The 19,982-nt window shown below is 50.8% G+C and overlaps 2 protein-coding genes across 2 annotated transcripts in view; both read left to right on the top strand.

Annotated features, from left to right (window-relative positions):
• Positions 1 to 11,279, top strand: part of Qsox2 (quiescin sulfhydryl oxidase 2) — a 28,834-nt gene extending 17,555 nt beyond the window's left edge. The window contains exons 8-12 of the mRNA XM_051184882.1: positions 37 to 166; positions 2,448 to 2,570; positions 3,222 to 3,372; positions 6,821 to 7,009; positions 8,674 to 11,279. Coding sequence (XP_051040839.1) covers positions 37 to 166; positions 2,448 to 2,570; positions 3,222 to 3,372; positions 6,821 to 7,009; positions 8,674 to 9,221 — 1,141 coding nt within the window. The 3' untranslated portion in view covers positions 9,222 to 11,279. The remainder of the gene's footprint in view (positions 1 to 36; positions 167 to 2,447; positions 2,571 to 3,221; positions 3,373 to 6,820; positions 7,010 to 8,673) is intronic.
• An 857-nt stretch (positions 11,280 to 12,136) lies between these two features.
• Lhx3 (LIM homeobox 3) lies at positions 12,137 to 19,513 on the top strand. The gene is made up of 9 exons (XM_051183866.1): positions 12,137 to 12,199; positions 12,296 to 12,563; positions 13,694 to 13,713; positions 13,848 to 14,235; positions 16,477 to 16,648; positions 17,413 to 17,615; positions 18,099 to 18,250; positions 18,345 to 18,513; positions 19,087 to 19,513. Exons 1-9 carry the CDS (start codon positions 12,137 to 12,139, stop codon positions 19,506 to 19,508), a joined length of 1,857 nt encoding a protein of 618 aa, XP_051039823.1. The 3' UTR covers positions 19,509 to 19,513.
• Positions 19,514 to 19,982: the final 469 nt, after the last annotated feature.

Raw genomic sequence — 19,982 nt, 5'->3', positions numbered from 1 at the left:
CACGTATCCTTCCTAACTCTTCCTTGTTCCTCTCAGGGCCAAGCTGTACACTGCAGACCTGGAGTCAGGACTTCACTACCTGCTGAGAGTGGAGCTGGCTGCCCACAGGTCCCTGGCTGGAGCCCAGCTAAAGACATTTAGGGACTTCATGACTGTCATTGCCAAGGTGCGGGTGCCTCTGCTCAGGCTGTGATACTAGGCCCCATTTAGTATGGGCTTGGGTCATCTGTCTGCTGATGCGGGTAGTTAGCTAGTCTAGTTCCCTTGGTATTAATTGGCATTTGCTGGTATTGACTGATATTTGCCTGTGAGGGCAGGGCAAAAGGAGCTGAGAACAGGAGCAGAGCACTGTTGAGCTCTGATTTCCCCACTTCAACTAGGGACAGTTCAGCAGACTGAGGGAAAGTAGATGAAGCATGAAGAATGGGTAGGTTGTGCAAATATCAAAGGTGGGGACTGGCTTCTATGCAGCGTCAGAATGGGGTTCCAAGAGAGTTAGGTGTCCAAGGGAAGGCCAAGTCATGACACAGTACAGCCTAGGTCCTTCCATGCCAGAATCAGGTTGAAGAAGACCGGCCAGCATAGCCATAGTCTCTTAGTAGCCATGTGAGGAAATTAGCACCATGCATAGGTGCTGAGCAGAATTAAGCGGTAGATGAAGGGATACCTAACAAAGCTAATGCAAGAAGGCCACTAGGTGTGGCAGGTGTGTGCTCTATGGCCATTCTGGCCCTGATAGGGCTCCCAAGGGGTTGGAAGAGAAGTCCTAAGCTGACAGCTTCAGATGGCTGGCTCCTGAAGAACAGGACTAATGCTGGGCAGGGTGGAAAGGAGCAGGCAGAAGTCCAGGAAAAGACCAAGCAGCTTACTTGACATACTCAGAAGACCTAGATGGGCTGGGGCCACCTCCACCTTGGTGATGTGTATGTAGTACAGGGTACAAGCTACTGCTCTGGTAGCTGATGTAAGAGTAAGAAGTGTCAGGGTTAGTTCCTGCCAAGTGTTCACCTCCAGTGCCCAGAGCTACAGAGGGGGAGTTGCTGTGCCCTTCAGGGGTGAGCCTGAGCTCTCCTGTTGGCTGCAACAGCCCAATCTGGTCTAGCTCTGGTCCTGCTTTCGGGCCTGCTGAATACTCCACCACCACTATTAGCACCAGTGCAGTGTTAGACCCACTTTACCTACTGTGTATGGATGAAGCAAGGTATTTTACATGCCTTCTTTCACTAAATGGAAAGTCCCTTGATAGGATTGCTTTTGTCCAGGTAGGTAGATTGTAAATATTTTCATTTATAGTGTAACTTTGGAAAAACAAAGGAAATAAGCTTTATGTTTCAAGGAATAATGGGTCAGATATTTCAAACTGCTAGGTAAGTTTTTAGACACTGTGCTGGTTAAGGTTGAGATGGCACTGGATGACTTTGTTCTTTAAAAGTGAGTCCAGCCAGATGTGGTGGCAGACACCTTTGATCCCAGCACTCTGCTGGCAGAGGCAGGCAGATCTATGCAAGTTTAAGAATAGCCTAGTCTCTACTTATTGAATTCCAGGTCAGCCAGGGCTACATAGAGAGACCCCGCCTCCCAAACAAAAAATGTTCAGCTAAACTAACTATATGTCTCACTAGACCTGCCACCCTGGAATGACCTCTAGCCAGCAAACACACCCAGGCTAAAATTGTTGGCTTGCAGGAATTAACCTTCTCTCAGCGGGTATGCCTCTCTGTATATTGCCTTCCTACCCTTCTTTCAGCTAGCTCTGGTATTTGAGGATGTGTCATATGATGGTGACAGCTCCTTAAATCATGACAAAAAGTTACTGTTGTAATATTTACTTAAACATTTAAGAACAAACTAAATGCTGATTAACTGATGGTGCTACTTTGTAAGCAATGCATAAAAATATAGCCAAAGCAGCCTTTATTTTTTGCACATGTAGTAAGAGAACAATATGCTACCTAAGGAGAGCAAAACCACCAGGGTTCTCTTAGCTCCTTGCTCTCCAGGCTCTTGTGTTGTGAGTCAGCCACTAGGCTACATGTCATTCCTGCCTATGATAGGTGTTTGTTCCCACACATCTTGTAGGGCAGTTGGTTAGAGACAATAAGACAGGCTGTTGGAACTGAAGAATTGCAGAAAGACTGGATAAGTATGCAGGCAGTGCCTTCTGAAGGACCACTGAGCCCTTGATAACTTGGTGATATACCATACTCAGTAGTCTCCCTGTCTGACATTGTAAAAGAGCTATCTGCTATTCCTTAGTTCTTGAAGAACCCCCAATTTTAGGCTGGTCCTAAGGTTAAATCCATTTCCTTAGAGGACTGTGTGTGGTGTGGGGCTTTGACCCTGCTTGTGGACTCGGCCACACGGTCGCAACTTTCCATACTGCTTTCAGACCTTGGGAGGCGGTGGAAATTTTTCTCAATATCTTAAAGGGTTCTTTCCTCTCTTAGCTGTTCCCTGGCCGGCCGTCAGTCAAGAAGCTTCTGGAGACACTGCAGGAATGGCTAGCCAACCTCCCCCTGGACAAGATTCCGTACAATGCCATCTTAGACCTAGTCAACAACAAAATGCGGGTGAGTCCCAGCCCTGGCCAGGTCTAGTGTAAATCCTCCATTTTTCTTCACCAGCATGTCTCCTCCTCCTGCTCAGGCCCAAGACCCAAAGTCCACAGAAAGGAAGAGTAAATCTACTCATCTGTGGTTTCTCCCTGGTTTCGTTGTCAGTACTTGGTTCCCACAGCACAGGTCCCATCTTCCTGCTTAGAGAAACCCCCTCTCCCGGTAGAAAAGCCATGTCCCTGGATAAAGAAGCCTCACAAATTTTGCTGTTCACATTTCTATGATGACTTCATGCCCATTTCCTTACCTCAGTGATGCTGGTAGATTACACTGAAGGCTTCAGTTTTAGGACAGCTCGCCAAGAACACACTGTGAAAGCTGCCCTCAAACATCACAGCACCCAGGGCTTTTGGTTTTTACATTGTTATTTGATCCTTTTACTTGGTTGTTGAGATAGGTAGGTCTCTCATGTAGTCTAGGCTGGCCTCAAACTTGAGACTCTCCAGTTTTAGCCTTCTAAGTGCTGAGATTATAGGCAGGCATTGAGAAGCTTTGATAAATACATACCCTTGTATGATCATCTCCCCAACCAAGGCCTAAGACATCTCTCAACTAGTGTTAATTTTAACACTTGTCTTGTATTTTTTGTGGATGTTTTCCCCTCAGATTTCTGGAATCTTTCTTACCAGCCACATAAAGTGGGTGGGATGTCAAGGAAGCCGATTGGAGTTGAGGGGCTACCCATGCTCCCTCTGGAAACTGTTTCACACTTTGACGGTTCAGGCCTCTACCCATCCAGAAGCACTGGTTGGCACAGGTAACCATCTGCCTAACCGAGCTGGCATGAGTGGCCTTCTGCATTCACTGTCTAGGTCCAGTGCGTGGCATGTGCTACAGAAAGTACCTACAAGATTTTGTTTTGCTGTCTATGAAGTGCCAGTCTTCTAGATGTCGGGACAGGGGACATGATAAGTCTGGAGGTGAGCATTTCAGAATGCAGACACCATGAGCACAATCTGCCTCTATGTGGAAGGCAGTAGGGAGAGTTCCATACCCTTTGCCACAACAGCCTTATTAAAAAGGAGCCACAGAGAAGACAGACAAACCAGAAATCTTTGTAATGAAAACTCACCTTGGTTTACTCAGGAAAAATAAGACAAGTAATTCTGTTTAGTGAGGTATATTTGTCATTTGTTCTAGCAGCTTAAGACATCCTGCTTTCTAGTTGGAGAAGTGGCTCAGTAGATAAGAGCACTGGCTACTCTTCCAGGGGACCTGGGTTCAATTCCCAGCACTCACATGATGACTCACAGCTGTGTGTAACTCCAGTTCCAGGGGATCCAATACCCTCACAGAGTTTATACAGGCAAAACACCAGTGTACATTAAACAAATAAATCTTAAAAACAAACAAACAAATCCTTCTTTCATAGTCTTACAGTTTCTGTGGGTCAGGAATCTGAATGTGGCCTACCCTGGCTCCTCAGCTTCAAGTTAATAAGACCCATTTCAACCTGCTTCCAAGCTTTATTAGTGCCTGCTGGCTGCTCCTCTGAGGTCCATTCACATCCTGGGAACCAGCAGAAGAGCAGCACCCATCACTTCTGTTATCTCTCTCTACTCACAAGGGAACAAGAACCTGTGAGTCTTGAGTCTCAGAGGCAAGGACCAGGGACATTTCCAGAGGCTGCCTGTTTGTCTTTCAACTCTTGTGCTTTAGACTGTTTGGTCTATTCATGTTGACCAAGTATGTTTTCCAGTAGCATCATAAAATTCTTATAACTAGGTAGTGTTGTCAAACTCCCACCATCTTACTTGTTCATGTTTGGATGGGTCTGGCTAGGCTGCATGATTCTTCTATTCCCAGGCATGGGCTTGTTTGTGTGGGTGTCTGCTGGTAGTTGGCCGTCAGGGTGGGATGGGATGGGGGCTGGGAGCGGCTTAAATTAACTCATTCCTGCAGGCCAGCCTCAGCTTTCTACCAGGTGGTGCCAAGATAAGGAAGGACCCTGTAGCCCTTGGCAGGTCGTCCTTCAGCCATATCATTTGTACAGACTGAACTCGGAGCTAAGGAAGTGGACCCACCTCTTCCTAGAAGCACAAGGGTGTGTCTAGGATGGGAGAGGGTTAGTCTTAACAGGCACATTCCCCTGGAAATCAGAAGGAAGAGGAGCACACGCCAGGGAGAAACCCAGAAACGTTCAGACACTGAGGTCAGCCTTATGGCACTGAGTGTCAGGACTACTCCTGAAACAGGCTGACTCCAGAGGGCCCTTGTCTGTGGAGAAAGTAGTGTGGAAAAGGAAGTAAGTGCTGGCTCACCATGCTCCTGCTGTGCTATAGCTCCTCAGCATGCTGATTTGTGCAGTGGGGGGTGGGGGATGCTTAAAGACAGTTCAGGACACACACTTGATGTCTGCATGACAGACCACATTCAGGCAGGCAGCTGCAGCCCTCTCTCCTCCTCATGAACACAGCCTGATGCACCCCTGAGGAGAGTAGTCTCTTGCGAATGGAATTGGGTCAGTCCAGGAACAGGATTAAGTCTCTGAGGTTTTCTTTTCTCGCTGCTGATTTAAACCCGTCTACTAAAGTGCTGACTATAAACCCTCCCCCAGGTAGTGGTTTATGGTTCTTGTCCACTTTAAAGATTAGGGCTGGAGTGAGCAGTGGTTTGGTGGGCAAGAGGAGGGATTACTGTGATGTGAGGCAGATGTTTGGAGATCTGGTAGGGAGAGGAGGCCAAGCAGGCTGCTCACAAGAATAGCAAGTGTCTCTCACCAGACATTGCCCAGCTGCCCATGGGCATACTCAAGGCCAGCAGAAATTTACCTCCCAGATATAAAGGTCCTAGTGTAACTTCCCATGCCCAAGATCTTTTTATTGACAGACACCAGGGTCAGGGCCTGTTGAGAAGCAAACTCTTATGCAGGCTGCTCTGGATGGAAAGACTCCCTCCCTAGTGAGAAATGCATTTTCTGTTCTGTCACTTTGCTGCCTGTTTGTGGTGCTGGTCCCCTACTTGCATGTTCATCTGCATTGGGATGCAGCCCAGCCCTGTGTGGTTGGGTTGCTTGGCTCTGGCTGTTTGCGTCTGCCTTTGAGATGGATTGCCTTCTGAAAATGCTGTATCCCCTTCATGTCTGCTGCTCCTATCCTATAAGCCCCTATTTTACTGTGAACTGTAGCCCTAGATGCTCACTGTTGTATTTTAAAATTACCACCAGCACAGTAGTGGTGACACACACCTTTAATCCCAGCACTCAGAAGACAGAAGCAGGCAGATCTCTTGAGTTTGAGGCCAGCTTGGTCTACAGAGCAACCAGGGCAACACAGAGAAACCTTGTCTCAAAAAAAAAAACAAAACAAAACAAAACAAACAAAAACCTCCACCAGTTAGATGTGGTGGTTTTATAATCCTATAATTCGAATATTCAGGAGACTGAAGCAGGAGGATAGCCTTGAATTCAAGGCCAACCTGAGCTCTTTTGCAAGGCCAGCCACGGTGGCAAAGCAAGACCCTGTTTCCAAAAATTGAAACGTTTGTTTAAAAGAATAAAACTGTTACCATTTGGAGAGGCCCAGTCCTGTTGAAAGAGTGCAGACTTTGCCAATCTGCCTTCCTGTTCATCCTCCAAGAGGGAGCCCCAGCAGCTGGTAACTGTTGCTGCCCATCTTCTGCTCAGGGAAGATTGTATACAGCCATATTTGCTCCTGGACCTGGTTCTGTGGATTCTGGAGCAGGTTGGATCTGGGCTCAGAGTGACAGCCTCGTCTCCACAAGCAACACTTTCCGGGGTTACAAAGCAGGAGAGTGCACACAGCTGGCAGAGTGGCAGATCCTAAGGAAAACATACCCTTTTAGGACTAGGTTGCCCTATGGATCATGAGGTCAAGGACAAGGACAACCAGTAGCATGGTCGAAGAGTGTTAGAACATCCCTTTAAAGGGTTATGAGGGTCGAGGCATCTGAGTTATTGGGGCTTGTTCCTCTTGGTACTAGCCATACTAGTATGGAATGCCCATACTAATGATATGTGCTCAGTGTGGTTTCCACTATCCTCATGCAGTGGGAGCAGCCTTCCACTTCTAGATGCAGTATGGTATCTGGGGAACCCATGCCATGGGTTCTTCTCTGTGGGGACACTTGGAGCCAGTCCATGCTCTTGGATGCTACCTGAGTCTTTTCCTGTTTGACCCATCTGACAGGTCTAGGGCTTGGTGATCCATAGGCTCGCAGCACTGATAGATTTCTTCCTTTTGCAGGTTTTGAAGATGACCCCCAGGCTGTGTTACAGACCATAAGGAGATACATTAACACATTCTTTGGTTGCAAAGAATGTGGTGAGCACTTTGAGGAAATGGCTAAGGAATCCATGAATTCTGTGAAAACTCCAGACCAAGCTGTTCTCTGGCTTTGGAAGAAGCACAACATGGTGAACAGCCGCCTGGCAGGTAAGAGCCCCCATGCTCCTTGCTGTCCTGACACTATCAAGCACACACCTTGAGCCTGGATTTGGAGGGTCCAACCCACTTCAACGCTGTCAAGAGTGCCCTGGTCAGTGTGTTTGGGGACAGTAATGTTTGTTCCCTCTTGCCATTGTTCTGGGTGTCTCAGGCCACTGGCCACACAGGCCATTCATTGGCTTTGGAGCTCCTGGCCCTTGTAGACACTGACGGGGCTCTTGTTTCTCCCATATCTCTTTTCAATGCTCCCTCCCCAACTTTACCACCAGTAATTCTGAAAACTCTGAGAAAAAAAAAAAAAAAAAAAAACCTACAACCTACAGAAATTTTGTTAAACATTTTTACTGTCTTTAAAATCTGTTCCTGGGGGCTGGAGATTTAGTTCAATTTGAGTTGATCTCTTAAAAAAATCTGGGCCTAGTGGTAGTGGTGCACATCTTTAATCCCAGGGCTCAGGAGACTGGGGTAGGAGGATCTCTGTGAGTTTAAGGCTAACCTGGTCTACAGGGGAAGTTCCAGGATAGTCAGGCCTACACAGAGAAACCCTGTCTTGAAAAAAAAAAAAAAAAATGTGGGTGTAGCAGTACATACCTATAATTCTGGACTCCAGGTTCAATGAAAGACCCTGTCTCAGAATGTAAGAGTCTCAGAGAGTAACTGAGGAAGATCCTCTGTGTCCACTTCTGGCCTTTTCCAGAATGTGTACACACTAACACATGCACACAAATATGTACACACAAATCTCAGATTGTTAAGCAAACCTCACAAAGTGATTTTGTTTTAAGAAAACAAAATAGAGGGCACATGTAGTCTGTCAGAGTTAAGTAATTTCTGCTATTCCAAAATCAATGGCAGATTAAAATTAGGCTTAAGAGTAATTCTACTGAGAAATGAATTTAATAGAGATGAACAGAAAATGTCACTAAACTCTTGGTTTTTGTTTAATCCGCTGTATTATAAAACATATTACAACTAAAGCACTAAAGAAAATTGGTTTTTCTTGGCACCAGGAGCAGACGGTGCTGTTCGTGTAGCGGATTTGCTTTGTCTCAAGGCGCTGACAGTGGCCCTTGTGTAGGGATTTCTCCCTAATGCCTTCCCTGTCTCCCTCCCACCTCTTCACCTCCCCACACCCCAGGCGCCTGGCTTTGAGGCAGCCAGAATAAGGCACCAGCTGGGCCTGACCAGTCCAGGGGCCCTGCTGTCATTTGTCCCCAACTGCCACAGGGGGAAGGGGCTGTGTAGCCTGGTGTGATGTTATTCATAAGATTCCTTACCTGCTCTCCATTCCTGCCACCAGCCTAGGGGTTGGGTTCCAAGACAGCCAGGGCTATTATATAGAGAAATCCTGTCTTAAAAAACCAAAGGGGTGGGATGAGACACAGAGGTGTGAACTTCATGGACCCATGACAGAGGAAGGGTCTAGGTGGGTTACAACAGAGTGCAGTCGCTTGAGTGGCAAGTAGAGCCCAGAATTCAGAGTCCCTCCTTTACATGGAGGTGTTGGGGCTTGCCAGAGAGAAAAGAGCACACACTGGGTACCCTGAGTGGGGGAAGGAGGGAGGCAGGGACACAGCTAGTGATGGGTGGGGTGAGATCTAGCATCCTATGGCTGAAAGGTTTCTCTGGTTTTCTTCTTGCCTCCCTCCTAGGCCATTTGAGTGAGGATCCCAAATTTCCAAAGGTTCCATGGCCCACTCCAGACCTCTGCCCAGCCTGCCACGAGGAAATTAAAGGCCTGGACAGCTGGAATGAAGACCAAGTGCTTGTGTTCCTGAAGCATCACTATAGCAGGGACAACCTGGTGGACACATACTCTGTGGACCAGGGCAGTCCTGGTGACCGGGGAGCTCTGGGCGGGGAACAGGAAGAAGGTGAAGGTCTTAACCCCTCAGGAAAGTCCTGGATCCAACAGGATGCCGAGAGTCTCCGTCCACCCCACATACTGGGCCCCAGAACTGATCTTTCCAAGAGCCTGGACCACAGACTAGACATAAGACTCCAGAGCCCCAAGGGCCTCCAGGCAGTTGAAGAGGCCAAGGCAGCTGTGCCCTTCCTTGGGGTTGGCTTCTCCAGTCTGGACATGAGCCTCTGTGTGGTGCTCTATGTGGCCTCCTCCTTGTTCCTGATGATCATGTACTTCTTCTTTCGAGTGAGGTCCAAGCGATGGAAAGTTCGGCTCTACCACCCAGCTGTGTAGAGCATGTGGGACAGCCTTGACAACACAGAGGAAGCCTTTGAAGTCACACCTGCAGCTTTAATGTTGGGATCAGGGATTTTGGAAATGTGCCCAGCATGGTGTCTGGAGGAGCATGTTTTGTTTTTTGTTTTGTTTTTACTGGAACATTTTGCCTTGTTGCCACCTTGTCCTCACCTTCCCAGCCTCCATGACAGATTGGTGTGTATTTGCCCTTGTAGGCTAGAAGGAGGCAGGTCCAGCACATAGCCATCCATGTTGCTACTCTTACGAGGCCCCACATCTATGTTTGCCTTCTCCTTGCCCCGCCAACCCTGGCTCCCTGGGGGCAGTGTCCAGTGATGAGCAGCCAAAGCACAGAGGCCTCTCTAGATATCACACACCCTGCCACAGATATGTGCTGTGTAGCTGTTCCTGCATAAGTCTCAGGTGCTCTCATGGGAGCTCAGGGTGCTCTGAAGTTGAGAAGGGAGGTCTGGTCACCTTGTGGGGTTCAGGGCCTAGAAGCCACTGAGTTGTTTTGTAGCTTCTCTATGTCTTAAGAAATAACCCATGGTGGGAATGAGCCACTTAAGGACTCTGAAGGGGAAGGGTGATGACAGTAAATAGGAGGGCCATTCCAGTCAGGCCGTGGTGCAGTTCTGGTCCCTATGGTGGGATTTTGCCCAACAGTGGTGAGCACTGGTCTGTTGGGAGAGTGCAGTCTCTGGGAAGCCACTAGAGTTCCTATCGTGTCTCATGTTCACTGCAGAAGGCATTGGTAGGGGAACAGGATTCAGAGCATATGCAATGGCCCCTGCACACTAAGCCTCTTGGCCTTGAGGGTAAACAAACAAACAAACAAACAAAAATTTAACAGTTTAAATATATTATTTGTAAAATCCCAAAACACTGAATGGTAAACTTGTGCCTAAAGACTTTTTTTAAAAAACATAGACTAAGCCTACATTTATGGAAACATTTCTACTGAGACCCGTCATGGCTCAGGAGCTTCTTTTTATTTGGATAAAGCAAGCTAGCTGTGTGTGTGTGCGTGTGCGTGTGTGTGTGTGTGTGCGCGCGCGCGCGCGCACATGTGATGAATATGTGTACCTCTGTCCTCACATGGGTATGACATGGTGGTTAGTTAAATATACATTCCACTTTGCATAATCTATATTTTATATTTGCATCCTTTCCAACGACAGCTGATCACATGAGTATCATTTAAAACCCTGTATTATCAATGTTCCTGCTGCCACTTAAAAAATGGACAGCTGTCTCCTTGGTCTGTTGTTAACCCTCCTATTGTCCCATGGGAGGCTCAGTCAGGCCTCCCTGCTGGGACAGACATGGCCTGGGCCCAGCCTCTTGAACCTCCTGCTTCACTTTCCTGTGGCAGAAGGGAAACCTAGAATCTTGTGCTTTTTAAAAACAAACAAAAAGATGAGTTCGTCCTTATTGTTGCCTGTGTGTCTAGGTTATTGAGACACCATTGGTGCATCAGCCTGAAAATTAGGCCTCTTTAAACACAGCTCCAAAGAGAAATGCTTTGAGCCCACATTGAACTGCCTCTAGGAGCATTGCTGAGGAGATTTCTGTAACTGTGACCCCAGGACTGCCACAGTACCCCACAAGGCCTGACATGGCTGATGCTTGCAGAAGTCCACCCTTGGCAGAGCCTATTTTCAGCTGTGCTTGTAGAGTTCAAGGTCATCCCTTCTGGGGGACAAACTTGCCACATACATCTCTGGTTGGACTGTCCATTCTGCAGTTAAAAGGCTTGCATTCCTACAGGATACTGCTCAGCCCTGGAACCTACTTTTAGGCCAAATGTGTAAGGTCTGTTCCTCTAAAGTCTGAAGTATTATGAGATGTATTGCAATTAACGGATATAATAGTTCAGTAATTTAAATGTTTATTTATTTTTAATGCAAAGATTTTGATTAAAAAGCCAATTGGCATGAAAATGCCAATGAAATTTCTTACCTGCAAAGAAAGGGTACATTTTGTATTTAAGTAAACTACTGTGCACATTTTAAGAATAAAGAAATCTGACATTTGATAAAGTTGTTAACAGTTTGGTTTTTGTTTTGAAATGTGAAAAAGCAATATGTTAAGCTGGATTCAGGGAATGCTCTAAGCCCTTTGTTCCCTTCTAGTTTGCGGACCCAGCTCTGAAGTTGTAGAATTTATTTTTGTTTGTTTGTTTGTGTTTTATCAAGACAGGGTTTCTCTGTGTAGCTTTGTAGCTTGTCCTGGCACTCTATAGACCACGCTGGCCTTGAACTCACAGAGATCCACCTGCATCTGCTGGGATTAAAGATGCGTCCCACCACCACCACCCCGGCTAGAATTTCTTGTGTAAATAAACTAGAGGCTTTGGGTAAGATGGCCCAGAGGTCAAGCAGAACGTGAAGAATGGGAATGGACTATGATAGAGAGTTATAGGGCCCTGTACCTTTGTTAATAAGGCACAGAGATCAGTACAAGTGTACCTTTGCCATGATCTGAACTCACAGAGGTGCTCCTGGCTGTCAGATCCTGGGGAGACCAACCAACCCACAAGCTGCTGAGGCTCTCATCAAGTTTCCCATCTGCTCTGTCCCTGCTCTGTCAGCCTGGGACAGTGTATGTATAGCAGATTGCCCTGCAGGGACCTGGGAGCTTCTGTGAGGAGTGCTGAAGTAGCAGGTGGTTTTGCACACATGACCCTCTGCCAGAGGTAGGGATTGGAGAGCTAAAATCTGCCTGCAGAGTACTGGATATAGGTGGTTGAGTTTGGGGAGTTCTAAATGCCACCAACAGCATTTGAAGGCCCCTGGCCTGTTCCTGCCTTTGGCCCTAGAGTATGCCCCAAGGGGGTGGGGGTGGGGTGGCAGTGGCAGCAGAGTTCCATGCTAATAACCCTGAGGCTCCCAAACCTGCATACTGTGACCATGGTATCTCCAGCCAAGACCCAGAGCCCAGAGAAGAACAAGTTGGAGCTGCTATGCTACTATGTTAGGTAAAGGAAAGTCCTGGAAAAGGGCTACCACAGATCATAAACTGGTCAAACCCAGCTCTGGAGTGACGCTAGTTTGACTCCGCCTGCCCAGGCCTGGAAGGGACCAAGGGCGGGGACAGGGGAGGGGCGGCGCAGGCAGGCGAAGGGCCCCAGCACGCCAGTGCCTCTTTCAGCACCGCGGACAGCGCCAGTCCAGCGAGTGGGCCAAGGCCTGGAAGAAATCCAGCACTCCAAGGAACACCCTGCACCAACCACTGGAGTAGTGACTGCCATGCTGCTAGAAGCGGAACTTGATTGCAACCGAGAGGGGCCTGGTGCTCCAGGAGCTGCTGCCCTCTGTACCTTCAGCAGGGCTCGAGGTGAGAGCCATTGCAACCCAGAGGCCTCTGTACAAGGCAGGAAGGACAGAAAAGACAGAATTCAGAGGAGGAACTAGGAGGGAGTAGCATAAGAATGGCTGCAGAGAAATGAAGTGATAACTGGTAGGGGGTACAGGGAGGCCACAGGGTCAAGAGTGACCAAAGATCTGGGGCTGGCCTGAGACGATGTCAAGAAGGGGCAGAGTAAGGAGCAAAATGGACCCTAGAGATCAAATGCCCCAGCTTCTAGAACTGCTCTGGTTTACAGCAGGGGTCCCTAAGCCAAGTCTCCCGCCTGAACTCTGATCCCCAATAGGCCATTTCATTGCCATGGACGTTGGAAAATAATGGAGGCATTGTTGGAGGCAAGCCAGATGCCCAGCAGTGGGGCCGCCCCTTCCCTAGTCTAGCTACACAGGCCCCCCCCCCCGCCCCACTGCCTCTGTAGCAGCTGACACTCAATGGCTCACATCCCAGCTCACCCCAGCGCCCATTTCACTCCAAGCTGGTGTTCTCTGACCTTCTTGGAATAACAAGTACAGAGCAACATGAAGGGAGCAGGTGGAAAAGCCTGTGTTCTTTCACTCATCCTTCCCACCCTGGGTTCTGAAAGTACATAGTCCAAGGGACAGAGACAGTTGTCAGAGCCCTACGCTCTGCTGGGTCCTTCTTATGGCAAGTGACTGCACAGGCCTGTCTCCTGACTGGGTCCTGTGAACCCTCAGTGAGGGTCCATGAAGAGTAGGATGGGTTCTGGTGGGCTCACCTGTTCTGATGGGGGCAAGATGTGGGAATCCAGGTGCAGGGATTGTTCTAAGAAGTGATGCTGGATCCCAGGGCTTACACGCCTCCTCGGCTCTTTTCCCGACCTAGACAGTCTTGGTTCTGTGTTCCCACAGAGGACACCAGGCCTGAGGTTCTAAGAATCAAGAATCATTCCTTCTCCCTTCTCCCTGCACTAGCTCCAGCCAGCAGTTCCAGAGGTGGGGTCCGGAAGTGTCAGAGTGGAGAGCAGGCATCAAGTTGGTCTCCTTGCAGCTCTATAGACTGTGGCTTCTTTGCAGCCACATTCCCGCGGTGGTTATCGGGTTGCCCTTCTGCTGACCAGGTGTGGTCCCAATGCTTTCCAGCTCGGGCTAAGGGGCTGAAAGTGAGCAATATAAGAACGCGTTTCCCTCCCGACACGTCCCTCAGAACCTCAGCCCTTCCGGAGCCTTCGGGGCAGGGGCGAGCATCTGTGGGAAGCTGTGACTGGGTTACAGCGCTGTCTCTATCCTTGGAAAGTGCAAGCCGGACGGCTTCTGGGCCCCTCGGGTTCCGGCTCAAAGGAGTACAGAGCCTCCAGTGGCTTCTGGAGCGTCTCCGCGACCCCAGGCCCAGCCCCGCCCCGCGGCCCCGCCCCCCGCCGCTCCGCCCTCCGCGGGCCCGTGGCTTGGCGCCCCGAGGCCTCCCGTGGGCACAGCGCCCAGCAGCGACACGAGTCGCTCCGACGCCAGCTCAGAGTCTCTGCAGAGGTGGCCTCGCTACACCCAAGAGAAGTTCAGGGTCGGAGGGCGGCGGCACCAGGCCCTTGGCCCAATGGAGGCTCGAGGGGAGCTAGACCCTGCCCGGGAATCGGCGAGCGGTGACCTGCTGCTGGCGTTGCTGGCACGGAGGGCCGACCTGCGCCGAGGTGGGTGCCCGACGGAGCAGCTGCACCGGACAGGCCCGGATACCCTCGGGTTTTTTGTTTGTTTGTTTGTTTTTTGTTTTGTTTTGTTTTTTGTTTTTTTTTTTTCTGGCCTGTGAACGGAGGCCGGATGAAGCCAGGGTATTGGGGCAAGGGTATGTCTGAGGGGCTGTGACACGGCTAGTCAAAGGCGCCTCAACCACCAAAGTGTGTGGGACCCCTGAAGCTGTGTTGTCCTGGCATTTGGTCCTCGAGGGAGGGAGCCCTTGGTGATTCAGAAACGGTTTAGGGAACCCTATGCAGTTCTGCGCTGGCTGAGGCTCTTGAGCTGAAGGGAGCTTGTGAAGCTGTTTCAAGAGACTCGAGAATCAGGGTGCAAGAGTGTCTCCTTAGAGAGCTGCCTTCATCCAGTCTCTCCCCACCTTTCAGAGGGACCAGGGCTGGGTCATGCTGAACCACACATCTCCCCTGATTTGGGTCTTGGAGGCTGCACCCACAGCTTATCACTAACTAGGCTGGTGGCCAAGACCTATTTACAGGGCAAAGTGGGTCTTGACCCCCCCCCAGTTTCTTATAGTACCAGTCTCTTTGCAGGACTTTGGTTCTGGGGAATAGGCTAATAACGAGGTCTCTGGGTTCCAGGCTGATGGGATACAGAACGGGGAAAGAGGCAATTAAGCTGGCAGAAAGTCGGAGCAGGCGGGAAAAAGATTCTATCCAGTCTGGAGGGTCGGATATGACCTACTTGCTTATTTATTTATTTTTCGATAGTTTATGGGAGGGGTTGACTGCAGAGACTGGGAGGAAGATGTGGGAGGGGAGAATGGAAAAGGGAGGAGAGGGATGCTTGGTAAACTAGGCTCCGGAGCTCCTGGAGGCTTGCTAGAGCGCTGGTAGCTCCCGAGGCTCCACAGGGCCCGCCAGCACTGTGTAGGAAATTTTGCGGAGGCTGGAGTCATCATGCAACGTAAGCAAGTGGAGGTCCAGGGTGGCTTCACTGGGAGACTTGACGGTGGGCGATGGCTTTTGTAGGAAGCGGGCCTCCTGTGGGTTTCTTGGTCAAGGCGCTGTCCGTGTCTGGGTGCTGAATCTGCAGTGTCTAGCCTGGCCTGACACCCGACTCTTTTCTGGGTACCCTTGCTGCCCTTTGATGGCTTCCATGATGGTGGTCTGGTACAACTACAGACGGTCTCCGTGTCCACGCTTGGAGATGCTGTTTTGCTCAATGCGGGACAGCATCCTTCCCAGGCTTGTGGCCAGTGCTGGAGGGTGGTAGGACAGATTTCGTCCTTTTGTAATTCCTCCCACCAGCTGGAGGCCAGCCCGAAGCTAGCTGTCTGTAGCCAGAGAGGTAAGGACACTGGTGTGGGTGTGACACCATGAGTGGGTCCTAGGTCCTGCACATGGTTTTCCCTTCTTCTAGAAACCTTTCCTAAATTATCATGGAATCTTCAACTCATGAACACGAAGAAGAGCCCCCTCAGTGCTTCCCTGGTGTTGGAAAGATACTTTTGGATTTCCCCAACCCGACTTCTCTGAGGCCTACAGTCTGCTGGAGGGGGGCGGGAACCGAACTGATGGAAACTTAGTTTGAAGTGAAGCTACCTACTGTGCACTCCAACTCACTCCTGGGCAGGAGCAGCAGATCTACTCATAAAACCATAGCTAGTGCACTCCCAAATACCTGTAGCCACTCAAAGTGAGACCAGTATCCATTTACCTTAGATGCTACAGCCAGGGGCCAGAGCTGAGCAGCCTCACTTGCTGGAACTATGTGGAGCGAGGCCAAGATGCTTCATTGAGCAAAATCACAAAGGCAATAAATTCCTATGTGTGGCCTTTTGCCCTTGCTAGTAAGAATATATTCTTTATTTTCTGTACCAGTTTTCCAGATCACCCAAGGGGCAGGATTTTCATTTGGAATGGACATGCCCTGTCTGGCACTGGGGACACCTTGTAGAGTGATTATTTGGGCCTTGGGGTACAGTCTGGTCACCTTTCCTGTTGCAGATACGTTTTTAGGCCTTTTTTACTTTCTTTTGACTGCATCGAGGCCAAGAGGTGCTGCAGGATACAGTATCCGACCATTGCCCTCTCTGGGGAGCCTGGCAGCAGTGGAAGGTGTGCAGGAAAGCAGAACCTTACACAGCCCTGAAGGCTGCAGGACTACCAGCTGGCTCCAGCCAATGAAGAGACATCACCCATCTTTGTGTCCCATAACCTGGGTTATTTTTGTATCCACAGAGATCCCGATGTGTGCCGGCTGTGATCAGCACATCTTGGACCGCTTCATCCTTAAGGCTCTGGACCGACATTGGCACAGCAAGTGTCTCAAGTGCAGTGACTGCCACATACCTCTGGCTGAACGATGCTTCAGCCGCGGGGAAAGTGTCTACTGCAAAGATGACTTCTTCAAGTAAGCTGGCTGCCAAATTGCTCTAGCAGGGAAAGAGTGAAGGGGACACGGGCAAGGCTAACAGAAAAGAAGGTGGGAGTAAGCATCATAATAACTAGGTCCCTGCCCAGGTAGAGCACCCCGAGGGTCTGGCCAAACTCAGGTTGGGGCTCCCCATGACATTTTAAAACAATCTTTATTTTATGTGTATATGTAAGTGGCCATATGTATGGATTATGCACCATGTGCATGCCTGTGCCCTCAGAAGATCAAAGAGGGCATCGGATCCCTTGCAACTGGAATTATAGATGATTGTGAGAGGCCATGTGGGTGCTAGGAACTGAACTTAGAGCCTCTGGAAGGACAGCCAGTGCTCTTAACCACCCAGCCCAGCCGAACCTCCAGCCCCAGCATGGCTTTTTGGGGTAATTTGTTTCGTAAATCGTGAAAGCAGTTATTAGGTTAAAAAAAAAAATTAAACCAAATTTGTAGAATTGCATGAGATTTACTCCCTCTTAAAATGTTTTTGTTCCATAAATATCTGGGGAGTGGGAAGCTCGAAAGCTAAGGGAATGGACCCAGGTAAGGCGGTGGCCCTCTTACCCATCTTCCCCAACAGCAAGGCACAGGCTGGGCTACCGAGGGTATTGTGGCTCTGCCTAGGCTGTGGGGCAGAGCTGATGGAGGAGTCTTCCAGACCGCGCCCCAGGCTCACTGCTTTGCGACCCGCTCCGGGCGAAAGAGCTGCTGTGGCTCTACTGAGCCGCACCCTGTGCATCCCGCAGGCGCTTCGGGACCAAATGCGCCGCATGCCAGCTGGGCATCCCGCCCACGCAGGTGGTACGCCGCGCCCAGGACTTCGTATACCACCTGCATTGCTTTGCCTGCGTAGTTTGCAAGCGTCAGCTGGCCACAGGGGACGAGTTCTACCTCATGGAAGACAGCCGGCTGGTGTGCAAGGCGGACTACGAAACAGCCAAGCAGCGAGGTCAGTGGGCGGGGATGGCCCTCACTGCCGATAAGGGAAATGCTCAGATCTGGAGGCTGGGGATGGGAATTGGTTTGGTGCTGGGAGGTGGAGCGAACTGAAGCCCCTGGCGCTAAGTAAGCTGCTCCGGGAGCTTGAGTAGCAGTCGCGGGAACAGGAGGTTTCCCGCTTTGGAAGAATTAGCAGCTTTGATCATGAAGAATTAGTAGCTTTGACCACGAAGAGCTGACTGATACAAACTCTTAGAATAGGGGTCGAGGACCATATCTGGCTGCGATGCGCGCCACAGCGGGTTCCTAATTCAGAGCCCATCTGCCGGCACTCCGCGTTCGGTGAAGCGCGAGGGGCCACCGGCAGCCTTTGCCCAGGAGCCAGGGCGTCATGGGCATCCGGAGAACGATGCGGGGTTCTTGGGGTGAGGTGCGGGGAGCAGGCTGGCGCGGCAGGAGAGTGCTGGCTGGCCTCACCGTTTGTCCCGCGCAGAAGCCGAAGCCACAGCCAAGCGACCGCGTACGACTATCACCGCCAAGCAGCTGGAGACACTGAAGAGCGCCTACAACACTTCGCCCAAGCCGGCGCGCCACGTGCGGGAGCAGCTCTCCTCCGAGACCGGCCTGGACATGCGCGTGGTGCAGGTCAGCGGTCGGCCGCATCCCCCGGGCCCGCGGGCAAGAAGGGTCACGCGCTCCAAGGGAAGCCGGGCGGCCACTCACCATCCCTACCCCCCAGGTGTGGTTCCAGAACCGCCGAGCCAAGGAAAAGAGATTGAAGAAAGACGCGGGCCGGCAGCGCTGGGGACAGTATTTCCGCAATATGAAGCGCTCCCGCGGCAGCTCAAAGTCCGACAAGGACAGCATCCAGGAGGGACAGGACAGCGACGCTGAAGTCTCCTTCACTGGTAAGCCCGACGCATTAACTAGCTATAGGTCGGGACTCTCACACACCCACCCTCACCCCCGGCTGCCTTCCCAGGGAGGCTTTACACTGGCCCTCGAGCCCCATCCCCTGCTGTTCTTGGGGCAAGGGACCGAAACTTTGGAGAGCAGAAAAGAAGCTTCCAACCTTCTCTGTGGAACTCAACTTCCCATTTTTTACTCCAGAAACACTGTTCACATTCCTTAATATTCACTTCTGTTTGGGGCTGATTGTGATCTCTGGTTACTAACACAGCTTCTGGAGCCCTAAATTGTCTTATCTATAAAATGAGTTCTTCCCACGGCTGCGGCATCCTGGGCTCGCTCTGGCTGGAGTAGCTAGCCTCTAATCTGATTTCAAAGCCGGAAAGGGTTCCTGGTAGCGGGTAGAGGAGGCGTGAAAGGCAGTCCTAAATTTCGAGATTGCTTGAGAGACTTACTGGCCCCTTCGTTCTTGTACTTAGGACAGTCTCCCTTATTCAGTACGGGTAGACACTGCGGAAACCTCAGACCGAGGGGTGAGCGTCTCTCTCATCGAGCTCCCTTTTCGATTGCAGATGAGCCGTCCATGACTGACATGGGGCCTGCCAACGGCCTGTACAGCAGCCTCGGAGAACCCACCCCTGCCTTGGGCCGGTCGGTTGGAGGAGGCCTCGGGAGCTTTGCGTTGGAGCACGGAGGCTTGGCAGGTCCAGAACAGTACCGAGAGCTACGCCCAGGAAGTCCCTACGGCATCCCTCCATCTCCTGCAGCGCCCCAGAGCCTTCCTGGCCCCCAGCCTCTCCTCTCCAGCCTGGTATACCCAGACACCAACTTGGGCCTCGTTCCCTCAGGACCCCCAGGTGGGCCCCCACCCATGAGGGTGTTGGCTGGAAATGGACCCAGCTCGGATCTGTCCACAGAGAGCAGCGGTGGTTATCCCGACTTCCCTGCTAGCCCTGCCTCCTGGCTGGATGAGGTAGACCATGCTCAGTTCTGACCGAGGCCCCCCAGATCCCCGGCTCTAACTCAGGGGTCTTGGTGCTGCCTCTGGATGGGCAGCTAGCCCCACCCCATGCTGTCCATTCCACGGACCTCTGAGGGAAGGACAGGGTTCCCAAGTGGGAGAGTAGGGACTGCCCCACTGCCAGGCTCCCCGGCCCCTCCCTGGGCCTGAGGGAGCTCCATAGCCCTTCCTTGAACACAAGGGTGGCCTGCCTGGTGGCTGTCCAGAGGCCATGATTCTTGACTGTGTTTTGTAAGCACTTCTCTCCCTTTATTGACCAGTTAAAGGAGCACTTGCGGATCTTTCAGACAGGGCTGCAGGCCCAGGCCCTAGCCCTAAAGTCCTGGCATAAAATAACAGTAACATCTTGTTTCATTGCTTCTGATGGGGCCCATGTCTGTGTCCTCCCCTGCCACTGACAAAACCTGGGAGCACACCTCTCCCCCACTGGCCCTCCGTCCAGTCCCT

Source organism: Phodopus roborovskii, unplaced genomic scaffold (genome assembly GCF_943737965.1).
Source record: "Phodopus roborovskii unplaced genomic scaffold, PHOROB, whole genome shotgun sequence".
Lineage (NCBI taxonomy): Eukaryota > Metazoa > Chordata > Mammalia > Rodentia > Cricetidae > Phodopus > Phodopus roborovskii.
This window is presented reverse-complemented; position numbering and strand designations above follow the sequence as displayed.